At 42.0% G+C, this 15,378-nt stretch overlaps 1 protein-coding gene across 2 annotated transcripts; it reads left to right on the top strand.

Moving 5' to 3' along the window:
- The first annotated feature begins 991 nt into the window (after nucleotides 1–991).
- pxylp1 (2-phosphoxylose phosphatase 1) lies at nucleotides 992–13,931 on the top strand. Of its 2 annotated transcripts, XM_042222750.1 has the most exons (6): nucleotides 1,040–1,124; nucleotides 2,342–2,434; nucleotides 3,079–3,267; nucleotides 4,710–4,836; nucleotides 11,844–11,983; nucleotides 12,094–13,930. In XM_042222750.1, the coding sequence occupies exons 4-6, from the start codon at nucleotides 4,751–4,753 to the stop codon at nucleotides 13,119–13,121; spliced, it is 1,254 nt and encodes a 417-aa protein (XP_042078684.1). In that variant the 5' UTR covers nucleotides 1,040–1,124; nucleotides 2,342–2,434; nucleotides 3,079–3,267; nucleotides 4,710–4,750; the 3' UTR covers nucleotides 13,122–13,930. The 2 variants fall into 2 exon arrangements, with proteins under 2 accessions (XP_042078683.1, XP_042078684.1); XM_042222749.1 differs by lacking the exon at nucleotides 2,342–2,434 and having other exon boundaries at nucleotides 992–1,124; nucleotides 12,094–13,931.
- The last annotated feature ends 1,447 nt before the right edge of the window (nucleotides 13,932–15,378 follow it).

Raw genomic sequence — 15,378 nt, 5'->3', positions numbered from 1 at the left:
AAATAAATCCGACCAGATACCGGGTATTAAAAGACTCAGATCTATATCGGGGGCAATCAGGAGCTTATGGGTGCTTTTGCTGTAACACTGACCATTAGTGATTAATGAAATGCGAACCACGAGGATGTTAATCTGTTTTGTCCCTGTGGATTGTTTGTAAAGCCCCATAGCACTGCCTCCTCCAGCTGTGAATGATTTCATTCTTGATGAGCTTTTCTGTCACGAGTTGTTCCATTCACGTTCACTAGACATAAGGTGAGGATGCAACAAGTCCTGGCTGCCTGCAGCTGCTCGTTATGTCTGTACTATGAGTCAATATTTGCTCCATCTTTTCCACTGGGCTTTGGTTACAGCAGTGCTGACAGTACAGTGTGCTCTCAAATTGGGTACTATAAGTGGGCACCCACCTTCTTAATTTGAGGCCAAGCCACATTCTCTGAGTATCTTTATACTTCCATAATCACAGCGGTGCTCTACTTGACACAGATGTGTTTGTGTGCATTTCTGAGGCAGAGCCGCCTGTTTGCCTTGAGGTAAAAATCAGGCTGCGTGTTTATAATGATGGCCTCACACATACTCAGAGGTGGGAGAATTAACAGGGCAGACTGTTTAGCTTTGAGTTTGTGAGTCAGGATGCGTGTATGTTTGCATGCTGTCACCTTTGCTGAAAAGACTCAGGTAGCCCTCTTCTCAGGTCTGACGGAGGTGGAAGAATACTTGGAAGGCATGTTAATCGAGCCACATTTAGCATGTCTGCATGAATTTGTTGTGTCCCGTGTGCGTAATGCTCTGTTTGCCGTTTCTGTGTATGCATGTGACAGTGTCGGGCAGGGAGTAACAAAAGCCCCATTGTGGAGGCAACTGTGACTGAACTGGCCTCCAAACGTTTGGTTTGTCCAGGCAGACTGTGTGTGTGTGTGTGTGTGTGTGTGTGTGTGTGTGTGTGTGTGTGTGTGTTGCTGGGTGGTGGTGGGGGGTAGCAGTGTATGGGGCACAGTGAGTGGAGGAGGACAAGTTATGGTAATGAATGAGCTCCAGTGTGTGCAGTCAGACCTCGAGCTACTGAACGGTCGTCAAAATGCTCTCCGCTCGTGTCGCTGAGCTTGTCGTTTTTCTCATTTGTGGTGAGTTTATGTCCAAATTCAAAACTTTTCATGAAGACTTTCATTTTTTATTTACCAAGACAAAGACATCAGGCTTTGTCTTGGTAAATAACTGTTCTTAGATGTTCTTGCTTGTTCCATGTTCTAAAAATCTACCAGCTTTTCTAGTATTTGTGTACTACAATTCTTAGACGAGGATTATCATGACAAACCTGTTAAGAAGCATTGACAAACACCTGTGACAGGTTGTGCTTTACGTACATCAGCTGCACAGATTGTGTGTGATAATATTGTTGTGCTGCTGAGGGAGATGTGAGATATGGCTCCATTCAGCTACTTTTACTAAAAGCAGAGCTGTTTGTCTCACTTTTTAAATATTTATTGAGTGAACTATTGTGTTTTCCTTTTGATAATATTTACTTCTAAACCTAACTGAGTGGAAAACTCATAATGCACATGCACCAAAGTAAAACAGAAAAAAAGGGATTTAAAAGATACTGATGTTGCGAGTCAGAGTTTGTTCTAAAACCAAGGATCCTAAAAGCAAAAGCTCAGGCGCTTTAAAAACAGCAGCCAAAGCTCACATTTGAATAGCTGGAAGCAGCAACAGTCTGGGTTTTCCAATTGATAAATGCCTTTAAAGGATTATTTAAATCGGGTTAAGGTAATAGGCAAGATTTAATTTTGCACATATGCACAATGGTTACATTGATGGGCCATGAGGATATTTAATGTCCTTTCAGAGCGGGACATTAGAAAGTATGGAGTCTTTCACAGACAGCTCACAATGCATGTGGCAGTTAAACAAATGGAAAACATGATCCTTGGAGCAAAACTGCAAGGCAGTTCATTTGTGTAGTACATTTCAATAAAGTGGAAATTCAGAGGGCTTTCTCAGGGTTTAAAGGCATTATGGTAAAATATAAAGCAGGCATAAGGCAATCTGAATTTACTGTATAAAAAAAAAGGTGTAAATACTAGTGTGAAGTACAAACAGAAGTAAATATTTGAGCAAACTGTACGGTCTTGATGAGCCCCGCTGGAGACACGGCGCTGTGTAACATTATTTACACTCTGTTGTTGTTTTCAGTCATTTCACTCTGAGAAATGAAAACTCATTAGGTCTTTTATGATGAGGCAGACAGTGGGCCTCTCTTTTTCTTCTCTGCAGCAGGATGTAATGTTTACACAGTTGACGTGCCAGCCTGGATTTTGTGTGTGTGTGTGTGTGTGTTCAGCCTCTTTTTCTTCAGGGTTGGATCCGTTTAAATGATCCTCCAGTTCCCACTGCCGCTCCACTCTCTTTGGACCATTTCTCCTTGGGTTCACAGGTCAGCCAGTGCCTAGGCAACACTGTGGTGGCAGTGAGGGGGTTTTAGGATACAGAGCTGTTGACATGGAGATGAACTGAGATGGAAATGGATTTCTCAGATGTCTGTGTCTTGCTACTCCATTATTTTGTGGTTTTACTTTTCTCCTCTATTTACCATTAGATGAAAACCTTTTGAAACTTGTGCTTCCAGGTTTTAGACTCCATCTTATTATTATTACTATTATAAGAAGGTACCATGATGGCACCATGTTCAGCACTATATATTTCCCTGTCAGCTGGCAGGACCAGGTTACTGTTGTGAGCATAATTGATATCATAAAGTTGGCTTTACAACATCCTGCAGGGACCCACGTAAGCATGTCCACCCCAGCTACTGCAAAAAATAGAATCCAGTTTTATGGAAAACACTTGAAATGTTGTACACAGATTAATGAAATAGTAAAGTCCCATGTTGATCCCTGGGCAGAAGACAAAACAGTACTATTTAGAGTTCTAAGCCAGTGAAGCTGCTCACTATGATGCTTTAGATTGATGTTTTTCAGTTTTCCTAATTCTTTCATTTCTCTTTCTACCTTTACTTTTAACTTAAAAAACATATATATACTGTATTTCTACTTCTCATGCCACTTTGTTTCTCCACAGTGAACCTGATCCCCACCACACCGATAGTGGAGGAGCGCCCTTTCCATGCTGCGGATGGAGGTATTGGGGTGGCTGTGGGGAAGAGCAGAAAGCGAGTGTTCCCACAGCCTCACACCCAGGAGCCCAACCCCATATTTGAGGCTTATGGGTACTGCAACATTCCCAACCGCACTGAACAGGCCTGGGAGGGTGAGACCTGCACAGTGACACAAAATCTGATTTAAGCAAAATCTGAAAAAAACCTTAATGCTGTGTGTGATTGTGAGTTTGGTTATGTGAGAGACATAACCAAACACCAAACATCTCTTTGCACGAGTCAGAAGCAGATTTGATGGACAGCACAAAAGATGCTTAATTTAGTAATAATGTCAGCTTTAGTGTGTCAGGGCACGAGGGATGTGTTAATTTTGGAGACGTCACTTCTCCTGGACTGCATCATCTGTAATGCTGCAGCTCCATCTCACTACAGCACAGCTCTGTTTCTAGCCTGAGGCAACCATACAAATATCCTGCACTGCTTGAGATGAGTTACACAAGCAACCGCTAATTCACTGCGTGGTAGTTTCTCTCACCGGAGGAAAATAAATCACGTTCATCATTTAGATTTATTAGACCACCTGTCATAAGAAATAATAAATAATCATATATTTTTTAAAAATCTCCCAAAAACTTGTTTAAAACAAGAACGTACGTTGTTATTCATTAGGTACATAACAGACACTGGACAATCACTAAATACTGATTTTCCTGTTTGGCTATGCAAGTAAATAAGTGTAATTTTGCATCTTAATCAAAAATTAATGTTCTTTTTTATATTTTTCTTTTTTCCACACATACTTGTGGATCGACCATTACGGAAACATAAAAAGTATTTTTGCTACTTATACTTGTGTTGATTTATAGCATCTGTGGCATAAAGCTAGATTTGACAGACACTGTGCATCCAAAGTTATTGACATGCGCAGTGGTGTTTTTTTGTTTTAAGGTGGTGTAATGTTCCCAAGGACACACACTCATTTCCCTGCATCTCCTATCTTCTGATTTGACTTTTACTCACTTACACTCACAGTCATGCACTCACAGACAGTGCTCCAATTTCTTTGATGTGTCTCATGTTGCTGCCAACTCCAGCCTTAGTTGATGCCCCGAGCAGAGCACTTTTGCTTCAAATTGTCTCAAATCTTGTGATATTTTTTGTATAGTGCACTATATGCTAACTATCTCTGCCTTCCATTTGGTACTAGGTTAAAACAGTGAATTTATGTGAACTTTAAAACTGAAAATATTTCTCCCTTGTGTGTCAGAATGAGTACATGTTGGACTATGCAACAAAAACAACAGTGGGGAAACAGCTCTGTAGAGATTGCCAGAAACTCTACGGGAGATAATTCGATGTACTTGTCGCTAAGAGTCACACTTTGTAAAGTGATTGAATTGTTGATAGAAAGAAATGAACATACCTGCTCTAATTTCTTATCATCATATGCCTGCTACATCCTAATCTAACCACAGTCTTGATGCTTGGATAAGTAATCTGATATCTGCTAACAAAAGGGAGAATAATGGCGAATAATGGTGCCTTTTTCCACCGCATGCATTGGAACATTGTTGAAGATGGTCTCCTCTGACAGGTCACAGTCCTGCTGACTACAAGCTGCTGTCTGTCCATGTGATGATTCGCCATGGTGATCGCTATCCGCTTTATTCCATTCCCAAGACCAAGCGACCCGCCATTGACTGCACCCTGTCCACTAGCAGGTACACCCACGTTTCCCATTAGATGAACAAATACAACCTGCAGCATTTTTTTATTAATCACATTCTTATTCTAACATGATGCTACAATAAACCTCAAATGTTTTCTGGACTGATCTAAAAGTGTAGCAGAAGCTGATTAGTGTGGTGTTTTACTCTTTTAACAGAAGGGCAAGAGCATGAGTGGCATAACTAAAGTGTTACAGTGGTTTCTACAGTGTTAAAATGAAGGCTTTGTGCCAACTGTTTTAATTAAACCAGATCGGAGAATAGTGCTTCCTTAGCAGTAACTATCTCCCAGCTATGAACTCTGGCCCCCTTTGTCTAATGGTTGGCAGGAAGACCTGATGGGAAGTGGGAGAGAGTGAGACACCAATTACTGAACCAGGCTTTGATATCCTCCTACAAAAACTGCTGGCTAGATAACAGCTGTCAGAAAATGAGCTCAATGAGAAAGCAGCTTTAGATTTTTTTTTTGTGTGATGTTCAAGAGCCTCACAGCAATTAATTTGCATCACAGTTGGTAAATCAGGACCTGTATAAGCATTAAGCATATGAATACCCCAGACAGTCGCTTGGTTTTCCAGCGATTGCAGGCGGCAGGACAGAAACTCCCTATAGAAATGCGTGGAAGCACACACACACACACACACACACACACACACACACACACACACACACACACACACACACACACACAGAAATTAATATTGTTATCTTCCTTTATTCATTATGCTCCATTCTCCAGACTTTACAGTGCGTCTGCTCTTCCCGGCTCTGCAGCTCAGTCAAGAGGGGGCTAGACAAGACTTCCTGATAGGAAGTTATTAAAAGCCAGCTTGCCCCTGTGCTTGAGCTTCAGAAGAGGTCTGCTTCTGTGTGGTTGTGTTCACTTCAGTTATTGCAAATGCACGTTGCTATGGCAGTTTTTCTTGTTATTCAGTCAGATGGGTTTTGTGCACTCACACTCTGTGGGATTTTGGACCATATGGTCAATAAATTCTCTGTGACCGGTCGTGTGTTTGGGCTGTGTACCTGGCTTCAGATTCAGTCACTTCTTAACTTAATTCTGCACCAAGCTTTAAAGCAGCAACATCAGCTCTGCACATCTGGACAGTGCAGGCCACATGCCAATCTCTCAGGCTGAAACAAAGGGTTGCATTTCAGATTAGTTAGTTGCAGCTGATATGCAATGAACATTTGATTATTAAATATAAAGCGTCGCTCTGGTTTTAGGCAGTTTATGATCAAGTACCTGCAGGAATAGAATAGAATAGAATAGAATGCCTTTATTGTGACTATACGGTTGTACAATGAGATACAGAATAACAGCGTTCCCATCAGGCGGAGTGGCAATTTGTTTTTAGTGCTTATTACTGAATATTGACTTTCAAAGATTTTTGTTTTGTCTTTAATAAAGTAGTTCTCTACTTGGATTGTATTTTTACCACATAAGTTCATTCACAAAGATATGTAGATCCACATATATGAGCCAATGTTTGTTATTTGATTATATATTTGTGTCTAAAGTGAAATTTAAAATGAGTAAAAAAGAGATGGAGGAAACACCCTTCCACCAGGTTATTGGAGTTTGTCCTTCAGAGGCAGGACTTCCCTGTTGCCAACTCTACAAAATCAACAACCAGCTGATCTAAGCAGAGTCGGGCAGAGCATAAACAGTAATCCATGACTAGTTGTGACAGAAAAGTAAAAATATATTTAAAAAGCACTGTCACATCATCTTAGTAATATGGCCATGCCCATAGCAAAGCTAGCATATAGCAGCAGATTTTGGATTTGATGTGTTGTCTTGTTGTTTGGTGTTGAACTGCCTTCACTGTGGAAGAATTTAGTGTTATTTGTATTCAAGACTCAACTTGCTAAATATCTCAAGTTGCACCACTACCCTAACTTCCGTTCATTGTTAGTCCAACCGTCTGCAGTGGTACAGTACACAGTGACCATGGTGCTACATATGACATATAACAGACAGTCAACACAGGACTACATAAAGTGCAATGTTCAAAAATTGCAAAAAAACCCCCAAAGATGGTGCAGCACCAGACAGAACAGAGCGATACAGACACAAGACAGTGCAGTCACAACAGTGTAATTAGAAATGTGCAAAAGACTGCGTATTGTGTAAAAAGTCACAATACTCAGTCTTGTACTATAATACTACTACCAGCACAGAAGTGTCCCATTATCTTCGTGTTTATCGGTCTGAGAGCATCCCCACTCTTCTTGTTTTGCTGCTGACCAACTGGTCCTGACTAATCCTGACTCTTCCCGTCTCATTACATCATGCCACATTCTCCCTGCTGGCTGCAGTGCTGTGCGTTTTGCTGTTTTGAGGCCCTCTGTATCATTCAGTTACACCCCTCTGAGTGGATCTCTCTTGATTTTTCTCCACCTCCACCGTCTTGGATTGCAGATGGTTAGTCCTTCTGATCTTGTGAGCTGCTGTGAGCTGCACGACCACTCTAAGCAGGAGGACGACTGGTTCTTTGCTACGGAATCATCAAAGCTACTTTGCAAATACATATTCACAGAGGAGCAACTAAAAAGCAGAAAAAGCTTCATGCACACATGTATACATACCAGCAGACTGAGATAGAAGCTCTTTAAATGTAAAGTTATGTACAGAGAAGCCTGCACAAAACTGCCTGGTTCTTATCTTCGCCCAGTGTGATATAGCAGCCAGTGACAACACTTTACAGGCCCAGGAACAACTTCTTATGGATGCAGTGCTTCTCTTATGTCCATAATTCCACGGTGCCGCTCAGGCTGCCCAGGAACACCACAGAATATGATAAAGTCCAGCATGTGAAACCTGATAAGCTGAGAATGGACAGGTTTCCTAACCATGCTGAGTTTGCTGATAACAACCCTTTGATTGAGAGTGGGCATTATTTAAAAGGTCTAGACACTAAAATGCAACAATAATATGAGTTTCCTCAGTTTTATTTATGCAGGATTAGTTTGTGGGGAAATAGCTCGTTCTGTGCAAAGTTCAGCATTATAAGGGGCATTTTAATGCTTATATATATTTAGCTGAACCATCAACTTGCTCTTCTGTCGCCACACATTTTGCATCTCCCCGTTAATATTCTGTGTAAACACTCATCTCTTTTCATTTTTGGCTGTAACTAAATGACCATCATGACAGTGTGTTTCATTTTTGATGGCCATGTTTTCAGTGTCAGTCCTCAGTCTATTTAGTCCCAACTGAAATATCTCATCTGTCAAAGATTTATGAATAAATACTCCATCCATCCATTTGCTTATCTTTTTCAGGGTCGCGGGGTGCGCTGGAGCCTATCCCAGCTGTCTTAGGGCCAGAGGCGGGGTACAGGTCGCCAGTCTGTCGCAGGGCTAACACGTAGACACAGAAAACCATTCGCACTCATAGTCACGCTAACATTTTCTCACGTTTACAACGTGGTTTAAATTAAAACCACATTGTAAACATAACATTTTTATGGCTGAATTTTGGCATTTTTAACCTAAGAGGTCATGGGGATGATCCACTTGTGAAGCAAACTCCAACTTCAGCTTGGTTTCCGGGGGGGGGGGTGGACACTTCCTTGTGGCTTCGGTCCCAAACATTGCTGCTTGCTTGGTCACCACTTCAAAATTCTTTTCAGGTGTAGATCTCAGAAAGATTCATAACCTAGCTGAAATGCATTTGTCTTGCTTTGGTGAGTCTGTTGTATGTCTTGGTTTATTCTGGTAATAACATAGGTAGCTCTGTTTTTATTTAGACCAGCATGTAATTACAGGGATCTCAACTAGCATATGCCCTGGGCAGGATCCTTACAGAGAGCTCAGCAGTGTGTGTCCTTGTGTGTGTGCACGTCTGTGTGTGTACCCTGGCACCAGCTTGTCGACCCACTGTCTCCGTCTGTGGTTAACTGAGCTCTTTCATCAGGGAACATCTCTTCTCTTCTTCTTCTGCTTTTTCTTCTTCTACCAATGCAGTCTTTGTCCAGGTTTTTGTCTCCCTGAACCAGTCATCCGATTTGCTTTCATCCCAGCTTTGACCACACCATCTCATTCCCTTTTTTATTTACCCCACCCCCTCCACTCATGCTACCTCTTCTTTCCTCATCTCTCCATCCCTTCCTCCTGCCACACTAATCTTTCCCCCCATCCCATTCAGTGATAATAATCCCTGCTTAATGTAATTGGGCTGTGTAATCTTTGGTTAGCAACAATCAGCCTAATAGACAGCCTGGCTGGCTCTTTGTCTGCACTAGTGTCCCCATCCAATAACATCCAGTCTCCCAGTGTAGCCAATTAAAATGTGAATTGTCTCAAACTCCCTAAAGCAAAGTCATCAGTTGATGGCACCGAACTGGAGCACTTGTGGGCACTGAATAGCACATATTCAGTGTCGTTTAAGGGAGTATTAACTTGTGATAATGCAGAGAAAGGTTTGGTTAAATGGTGACAACAGCTGCTGATGCAGCATGATAGGAAAAGGCAATAATGATTAAAAAACTAAGAGTTTAGTGCTGTGAAGCCTTTGTTTTGGCATAAAAAGCACAAACTACCCATTGTCATCATGCAGTTGTCCTTTGTAATGTAGCTGCTGGCTGTAGAGCTGCGTCACAACAATCACAGGCATGATTTAAGGGTAATGACGGCTCTGTGTGCGTGTTGTTTTTTTTTTTTTTTCTAAAACGGCTCATTCCCGAACCAGTATGTAATCACTATGGAAACTGTGTATGTGCGCATGACCCGTTTTAATCTGAGTGAGCTGAACTGCAGCTCCCTCAGATTTGTTATATTGAACTGTAATCTTCAATCATCTCTAATCTACTACAACTTGGATTGCTCCTCTCGCTGCCCTCATCCCTACGTGTTTGTGCGTGCTTGTGTGCGTGCTCGAGTGGGTGTTAGGCTTTGTGCGTGTGTACATGTGTACATTTCTCCCAAGGCAACAAATTCTTTCATCTTTTTATATCTCCATTTCCCGTATTGCCTCCCACACATATTGAACAGTGCTGCTGCTGCAGAGCAGTGTTGTGCTGGAGAGACACCTGGTGGTGAATGTGGGGAGTGGCACCACATGCTGCGACTGATGATTATTTTCATTACAGGTTATCTTATCAGCTTTGTTAAGATTTCTAAGATGGCAAATGAAAATTTCATCATTTTTTTCATACCCCAGTGTGATGTTATAAGATTATGTAAATTGTATAATACAAAAACATCCTCACATTTTGGAAGCGCGCTGTACATTTTTTAAATTTTTTTTTTTTTAATATAATAAATATAAAACATAATACTGGCAAGGCAGCGAGAAGGGCCTGGTTTGAATCCACCATCCTTTCTGTGTGGAGTTTGCATTTGTTCCCCGTTTCTGAGTGGCCTCTCTCCGGGTACTCTAGGTTCCTAACATGCAGTTAGTGGGGTTAGGTGTGAATGTGAGTGTGAATGGTTGTCTGTCTCTCTGTTGGCCCTGTGTGGCAGTCTGTCCATGGTGTGGATCTGACTTGAATAAGTGTAAGAGGATGGATAATACTAGCAGGCTTCATAAAAATTACTGCAAAGCCTCAATACATAGACTTAAGTGATGCATTGGCTTGCTGTTTTAGCTTTACTGCACACCAAGAAGGTCCTTGGTCTGAATTCACTGGCCCTCTGGGACCATCTGTGTGGAGTCTGCATGTTCTCCTTATGGCAGCTTTGGTTCTCTCCGGTCCACAGGGAGACTCCCACAGTCCAAAGACGCGTTAGGTTAACTGGTGATTCTAAATTAGCCGTAGATGTGTGTTGGTCCTATGGTAGACTGGCAACCTGTCCAGAGTGTACTTAACTTTTTGTCCCATGACACCTGAGGGAGACCCTGTGACTGTGAATTTGATAAGGAGAACAATGATGGATGTTTCAGCTTTACGAGTGTTTCATGTTTTGAGGGGGAAAAAAGCATTATTATATTAATACCTTTCTTTAGTTATTGTATTATTCCTATTAATTTATTAACCTTGAGGATTTTATAAACAATACATTATGTAAGTCAGATTTTCCATTAAGATTTAAAAGGGAGTATTTGTATTAGTTTTTATGCATTTAAAATCTTTTTGAGTGGACAACAAACATAAGCAGGATTAAAATGAGCAAGCATCATGTTAGCAAAAAGGTTAGACACTCAGGGGTCACACAGCTGCCTGTCAATGGTTAAAGCTGAAATATGAACAGGAAGTTCTGTTGAAAGGTTAGAAGCAGTTTAGAGAGTTAATGTTTGCCTTTGCAATGCTGCGTTATATGGTGTAATGACATGAGCTAAAGGTTATTCCATGTGTGGATCTACTGGATGACTTTTTTTTTAAAGCAGCTTTAGTAAGAAAACGCTGAGTAAATGTTTAAGATTGAGCACAGTTTAATTAATCTGTTCTCACAAATATTGCTGTACACATTTGCTTGGTAAGTGGAAGGTTGTTGGTTCAGTTCCAGCTGGAGACACAAATCCCCTGTGGGGCTGTGTCAGGAAGGGCATCCAAACATGCAGCACTGCCCACTGTGGCGACCCCTTGTGGCAGCAGCCGAAAGTACCTATAAACAGAACTATTTGAAACAATTAATCGCATTCAAATACTCTGTTTGTCAGCCTTTACTGAACTTGATTCGGGTATTGTGTAGAGTTGCTGAGAATGAAGCTCTGCTTGGTTATTTAGATGTTACATTGAAGTCACTTATGATTGAAAATATTATGATTAGTTTGAAATATTGTAATTGGACTTTTTAAGTCATTTTAAATGATTTAAACTCATTTATCATCATTTGTCAACTGTGACACTTCTGATCAATTTAACAATGTCTTTAAGATCAAAAAGCTGATCTCCGTTCAGAAACAAAGAGCAGCTTTTAAACTGTCACGTATTTCAGCTGTGTGGGGAAACCACATCCACCTGAGCAGCAATGGAGGCTTAAGTCTGTGTTATGTGAACATGAGACCATGGATTACATCTTTAACTCCTCTTGTCTTTTCTACTAACCCTCAGGAAACCCTCCCACCCCCTGCTGGACCCCTTCATCCATCACATGGGCCTGGGGGGTCGCGGCCACTGGGAGTCACCTCTGGGCTCGGTTCCTCGTCTGCCCAGCCACAGTGCCTGTGAGATGGGAGAACTCACACAGACAGGTGATAAGAGCAGTTGAACCGAACTCTTACAGACATTGTTATGTGTTGAGTACTCACATAATTTATTCTACATCATTCATGCCACGTTTCATTTTCCCATCGTTGTCCAGGTGTGGTGCAGCACCTTCGCAATGGGCAGCTCCTCCACCACGCCTACAAACAACACAGTCTCTTCCCTTCTGATTGGGCGCCCCGTCAGATCTGGGTGGAGACCACAGGGAAGAGTCGCACTCTTCAGAGCGGGCTGGCCTTCCTCTACGGTTTCCTTCCGGACTTTGATTGGACGAAGCTGACCGTGCGTCACCAGTGGAGCACGCTGTTCTGCAGCTCGGCCTGCGACTGCCCTGCCAGGAACAGGTACCTGGAGGAGGAGCAGAGGAGGCAGTATCAGCTCAGAGCGGCCGATACTGAACTGGAGAGAACTTACATGGATATGGCACGAACTTTGGGTCTTCCCACTCGGCAGCTCCGAGCTGCAAACCCCATAGACTCCCTGCTGTGCCACCTGTGCCATGGCCTTTCATTCCCATGTGTTCCCATAGGGGATAGTGGCGCCGGCGGATGCCTGACTATGGAACAGTTTGCCGTGATCCGACGGCAGCAGCTGGACGATGAGGTGGACCGGAGGAGAGCGGGGCTGTACCACAAATACGCCATCCTGGCGATGTATCCCTACCTCAACCGAACCGCCGCCAAGATGGAGCGGATCGCTAAGAGCATCGAGGCTGGTCGTGAGCCTCGTTCCGGGGGCGAGGAGGTCTTCACTCTCTCTTCAGCCCATGATGTCACAGTGGCTCCATTGCTAAGTGCCCTGGGTCTCGAAGAAGCCCGGTTCCCAAGGTTTGCAGCAAGAATTGTCTTTGAACTGTGGAAAAGTCCCTCGACGATACAAGGCCAAGTAAAAAAGAGAGGTGGAAAAGGTGAGAAGTCAAAGGCCAAATACGGCGAAACATTCATCCGGGTGCTGTACAACGGCGAGGACGTGACATTTCACACTTCCTTCTGTCGCCCACACGACCGCCACGTCAGCCAGCCTCTCTGCCCTCTGAAAAATTTCCTGTCTTTTGTTAGGAGAGACATGTTCAGCGTTGTCAATGCCACCTCCTACAAGGAGGCCTGCTACAGGCGCCCTGGTTGACAGACGGAGAGGAGGGCGACTGAGTAAAGCTTGATGGCAGATGGTTGTACTTTCATTTAGAACCTGTTTTGAAGACGGTGTACTCTTACTCTGCTCGTAGTGTCTCCACATTTTATAACATAGTCCTTTTACATTTCTGAGCATGAAGTGTGACACAATCACACACAACATGACCTTCACTTTATAACCTTTCTACAAGCGTACGATCATTTTATAAAGATCTGTTCTCGACTCTATCTGTACAACACAAACAATTCAAGGGAAGTTGAACAGCACTCAGCCACTTTACTCCAACATTCCATGACAACTTGAAACTGCAACATTTCATTATTTCCAAATGCCTGTAAGAAAGAGGAATATTGAAGCTGGAAATACTATGATGGGAATATTTTGTGTATAATAATGTATTTCAGTCAAAACTTTGGGCTAGTTTGAGCTGTAGAACTCAAGATGACCAAGTTTTGTTTTAACATTTAATCTTTGCAGCAGGCTTTGTTTTTAGCAGTAACATTCTCACACGTTGCCGTGCGTCTTTTTATTCTTGGCTTCATTCAAATTGTTTGCGGTACTCTAATAGTGACAGTTTGGTGCTATTAGTAATCGCGCCCTCTTCTCATTTTGGTCTTTCTACTGAGTCTAATAAACGTTTTTCCGAACAGACGTACGTTACTGTAAAACAGTAAAATAAATGCCGTCATGTTTTAATGCTCTGTTCTCCTAGTGTTTTTTTTTTTTTCTTTTTTTTCAGCTATGACCCATTTGGTTTGGATTTTAAATACTGAATAAACAAATAAAAGCTGTTTCTAATCTTACTTTGTCTTACTGGTGATTTTTTTGTAAAGCGATGATATAAAATCATTGCATCTAAAATGTACCCAGTTATATTAAAAGTCGTTAAAAAAATTTCTGCAAGAATATCAACAGATGTCGTTTCACACACCTGTTTTGTCACCCTTGTAAAAATGTCTTGCTTTAGGTGTTAGCTGATCCTTCTACCACCATCTTCCATTTCAACTCACTCTTTTGAGAAAAAAAAAAAATACTGTCTCTGATTTTGACTAAGCCATTTCAACACCCTGGATTTCCACCTGGATTTCCACCATTACTTGGTGGATTTTCTGTTGTTTAGGATCATTATTCTGTTGAAATGGCTCCCTCAGGTCCAACTTTCTGACTGATAACTTGAATTATCTTCAAGCATATGCTTCAAGCTGCCAAATGTGTCCTGTGTTAATGAAGCCAAACGGCTCTTTGTTTCATCTGTGAGAGTAGATCCTCCCAAAAGGCAAATTGTTGCTTTAAAGTCTTTATGGAGCATGAATGTGTGTGGATGGCACACAGTTCACAAAGCTCAAACCTCTTTCTTTCTACACGTTTAGATAAAGACAGTTCCAGGAGTTTCCCTTTGATTCTGGGATGGACGGGCTGTATTAGATCTTCTAAAATTGCTTGTCAGACATGAACATCTACAAACATTAGATAATGCTTTGGATCTTGGCATGATTATGCCCCACACTGACAGTGAAGAGACAGCAGTCGCTATATTTGACATTCACCAGGTCACAAGTTGCCCATCTAGGGTTGGGATTGGTTTTATTTTGGCTTACTCTTCAACCACTTACAGAGTTTCCTATTTGTAACTCCCACATGAAAAGGCTTTTGACAAAATAAAAAGGCAAAATAATTGTATGAATGTATTGAAATGTAAAGTGTGAAGAGAGATTATATTTCTCGGCTGTCCTGGGAACGCCTTGTTGTCCCCCCGTACAAGCTGGAGGAGGTAGCTGGGGAGAGGGAGGTCTGGGCTTCTCTGGTTAGGCTGCGCCTGCGACCCGGCCTCAGATAAGCGGAAGAAGATGGATGGATGGAGTGAAGGTGTGCCTATACAACATGAAGCTAAAATAAAACCCAGTTCCATCCCTACATGGGTGACGACCTCATGGATATCAAAAGAGAAATAAGGAAGCTTTCTATCATTCACACCTAACCTATAAAACCTGATTATTATTGTTTTGAACCTAAAGTCATGTAAAAAGTGTGTCTTGATTGATCTGCTGTCTTGTTTAAATTCTTCTTATCTCCCTCTATGTGTGGCTCTGTTGGTTTCCTACATATCTATACTGAATTACAAGTGCTAATTATAGCTATTTTAGATACTTTTGGGTGGCTTTAGTTTGAAAATATCTGCCCTGTAACCTTGTTGCTTTATAAAGTTGAAATTACTACCGTCAGAGAAATCTGGAGTAAACACTTTCAC

The sequence above is a fragment of the Haplochromis burtoni genome, unplaced genomic scaffold (genome assembly GCF_018398535.1).
Source record: "Haplochromis burtoni strain Fernald_Lab_line unplaced genomic scaffold, NCSU_Asbu1 Contig_94, whole genome shotgun sequence".
NCBI classification, from domain to species: Eukaryota; Metazoa; Chordata; class Actinopteri; order Cichliformes; family Cichlidae; genus Haplochromis; species Haplochromis burtoni.
This window is presented reverse-complemented; position numbering and strand designations above follow the sequence as displayed.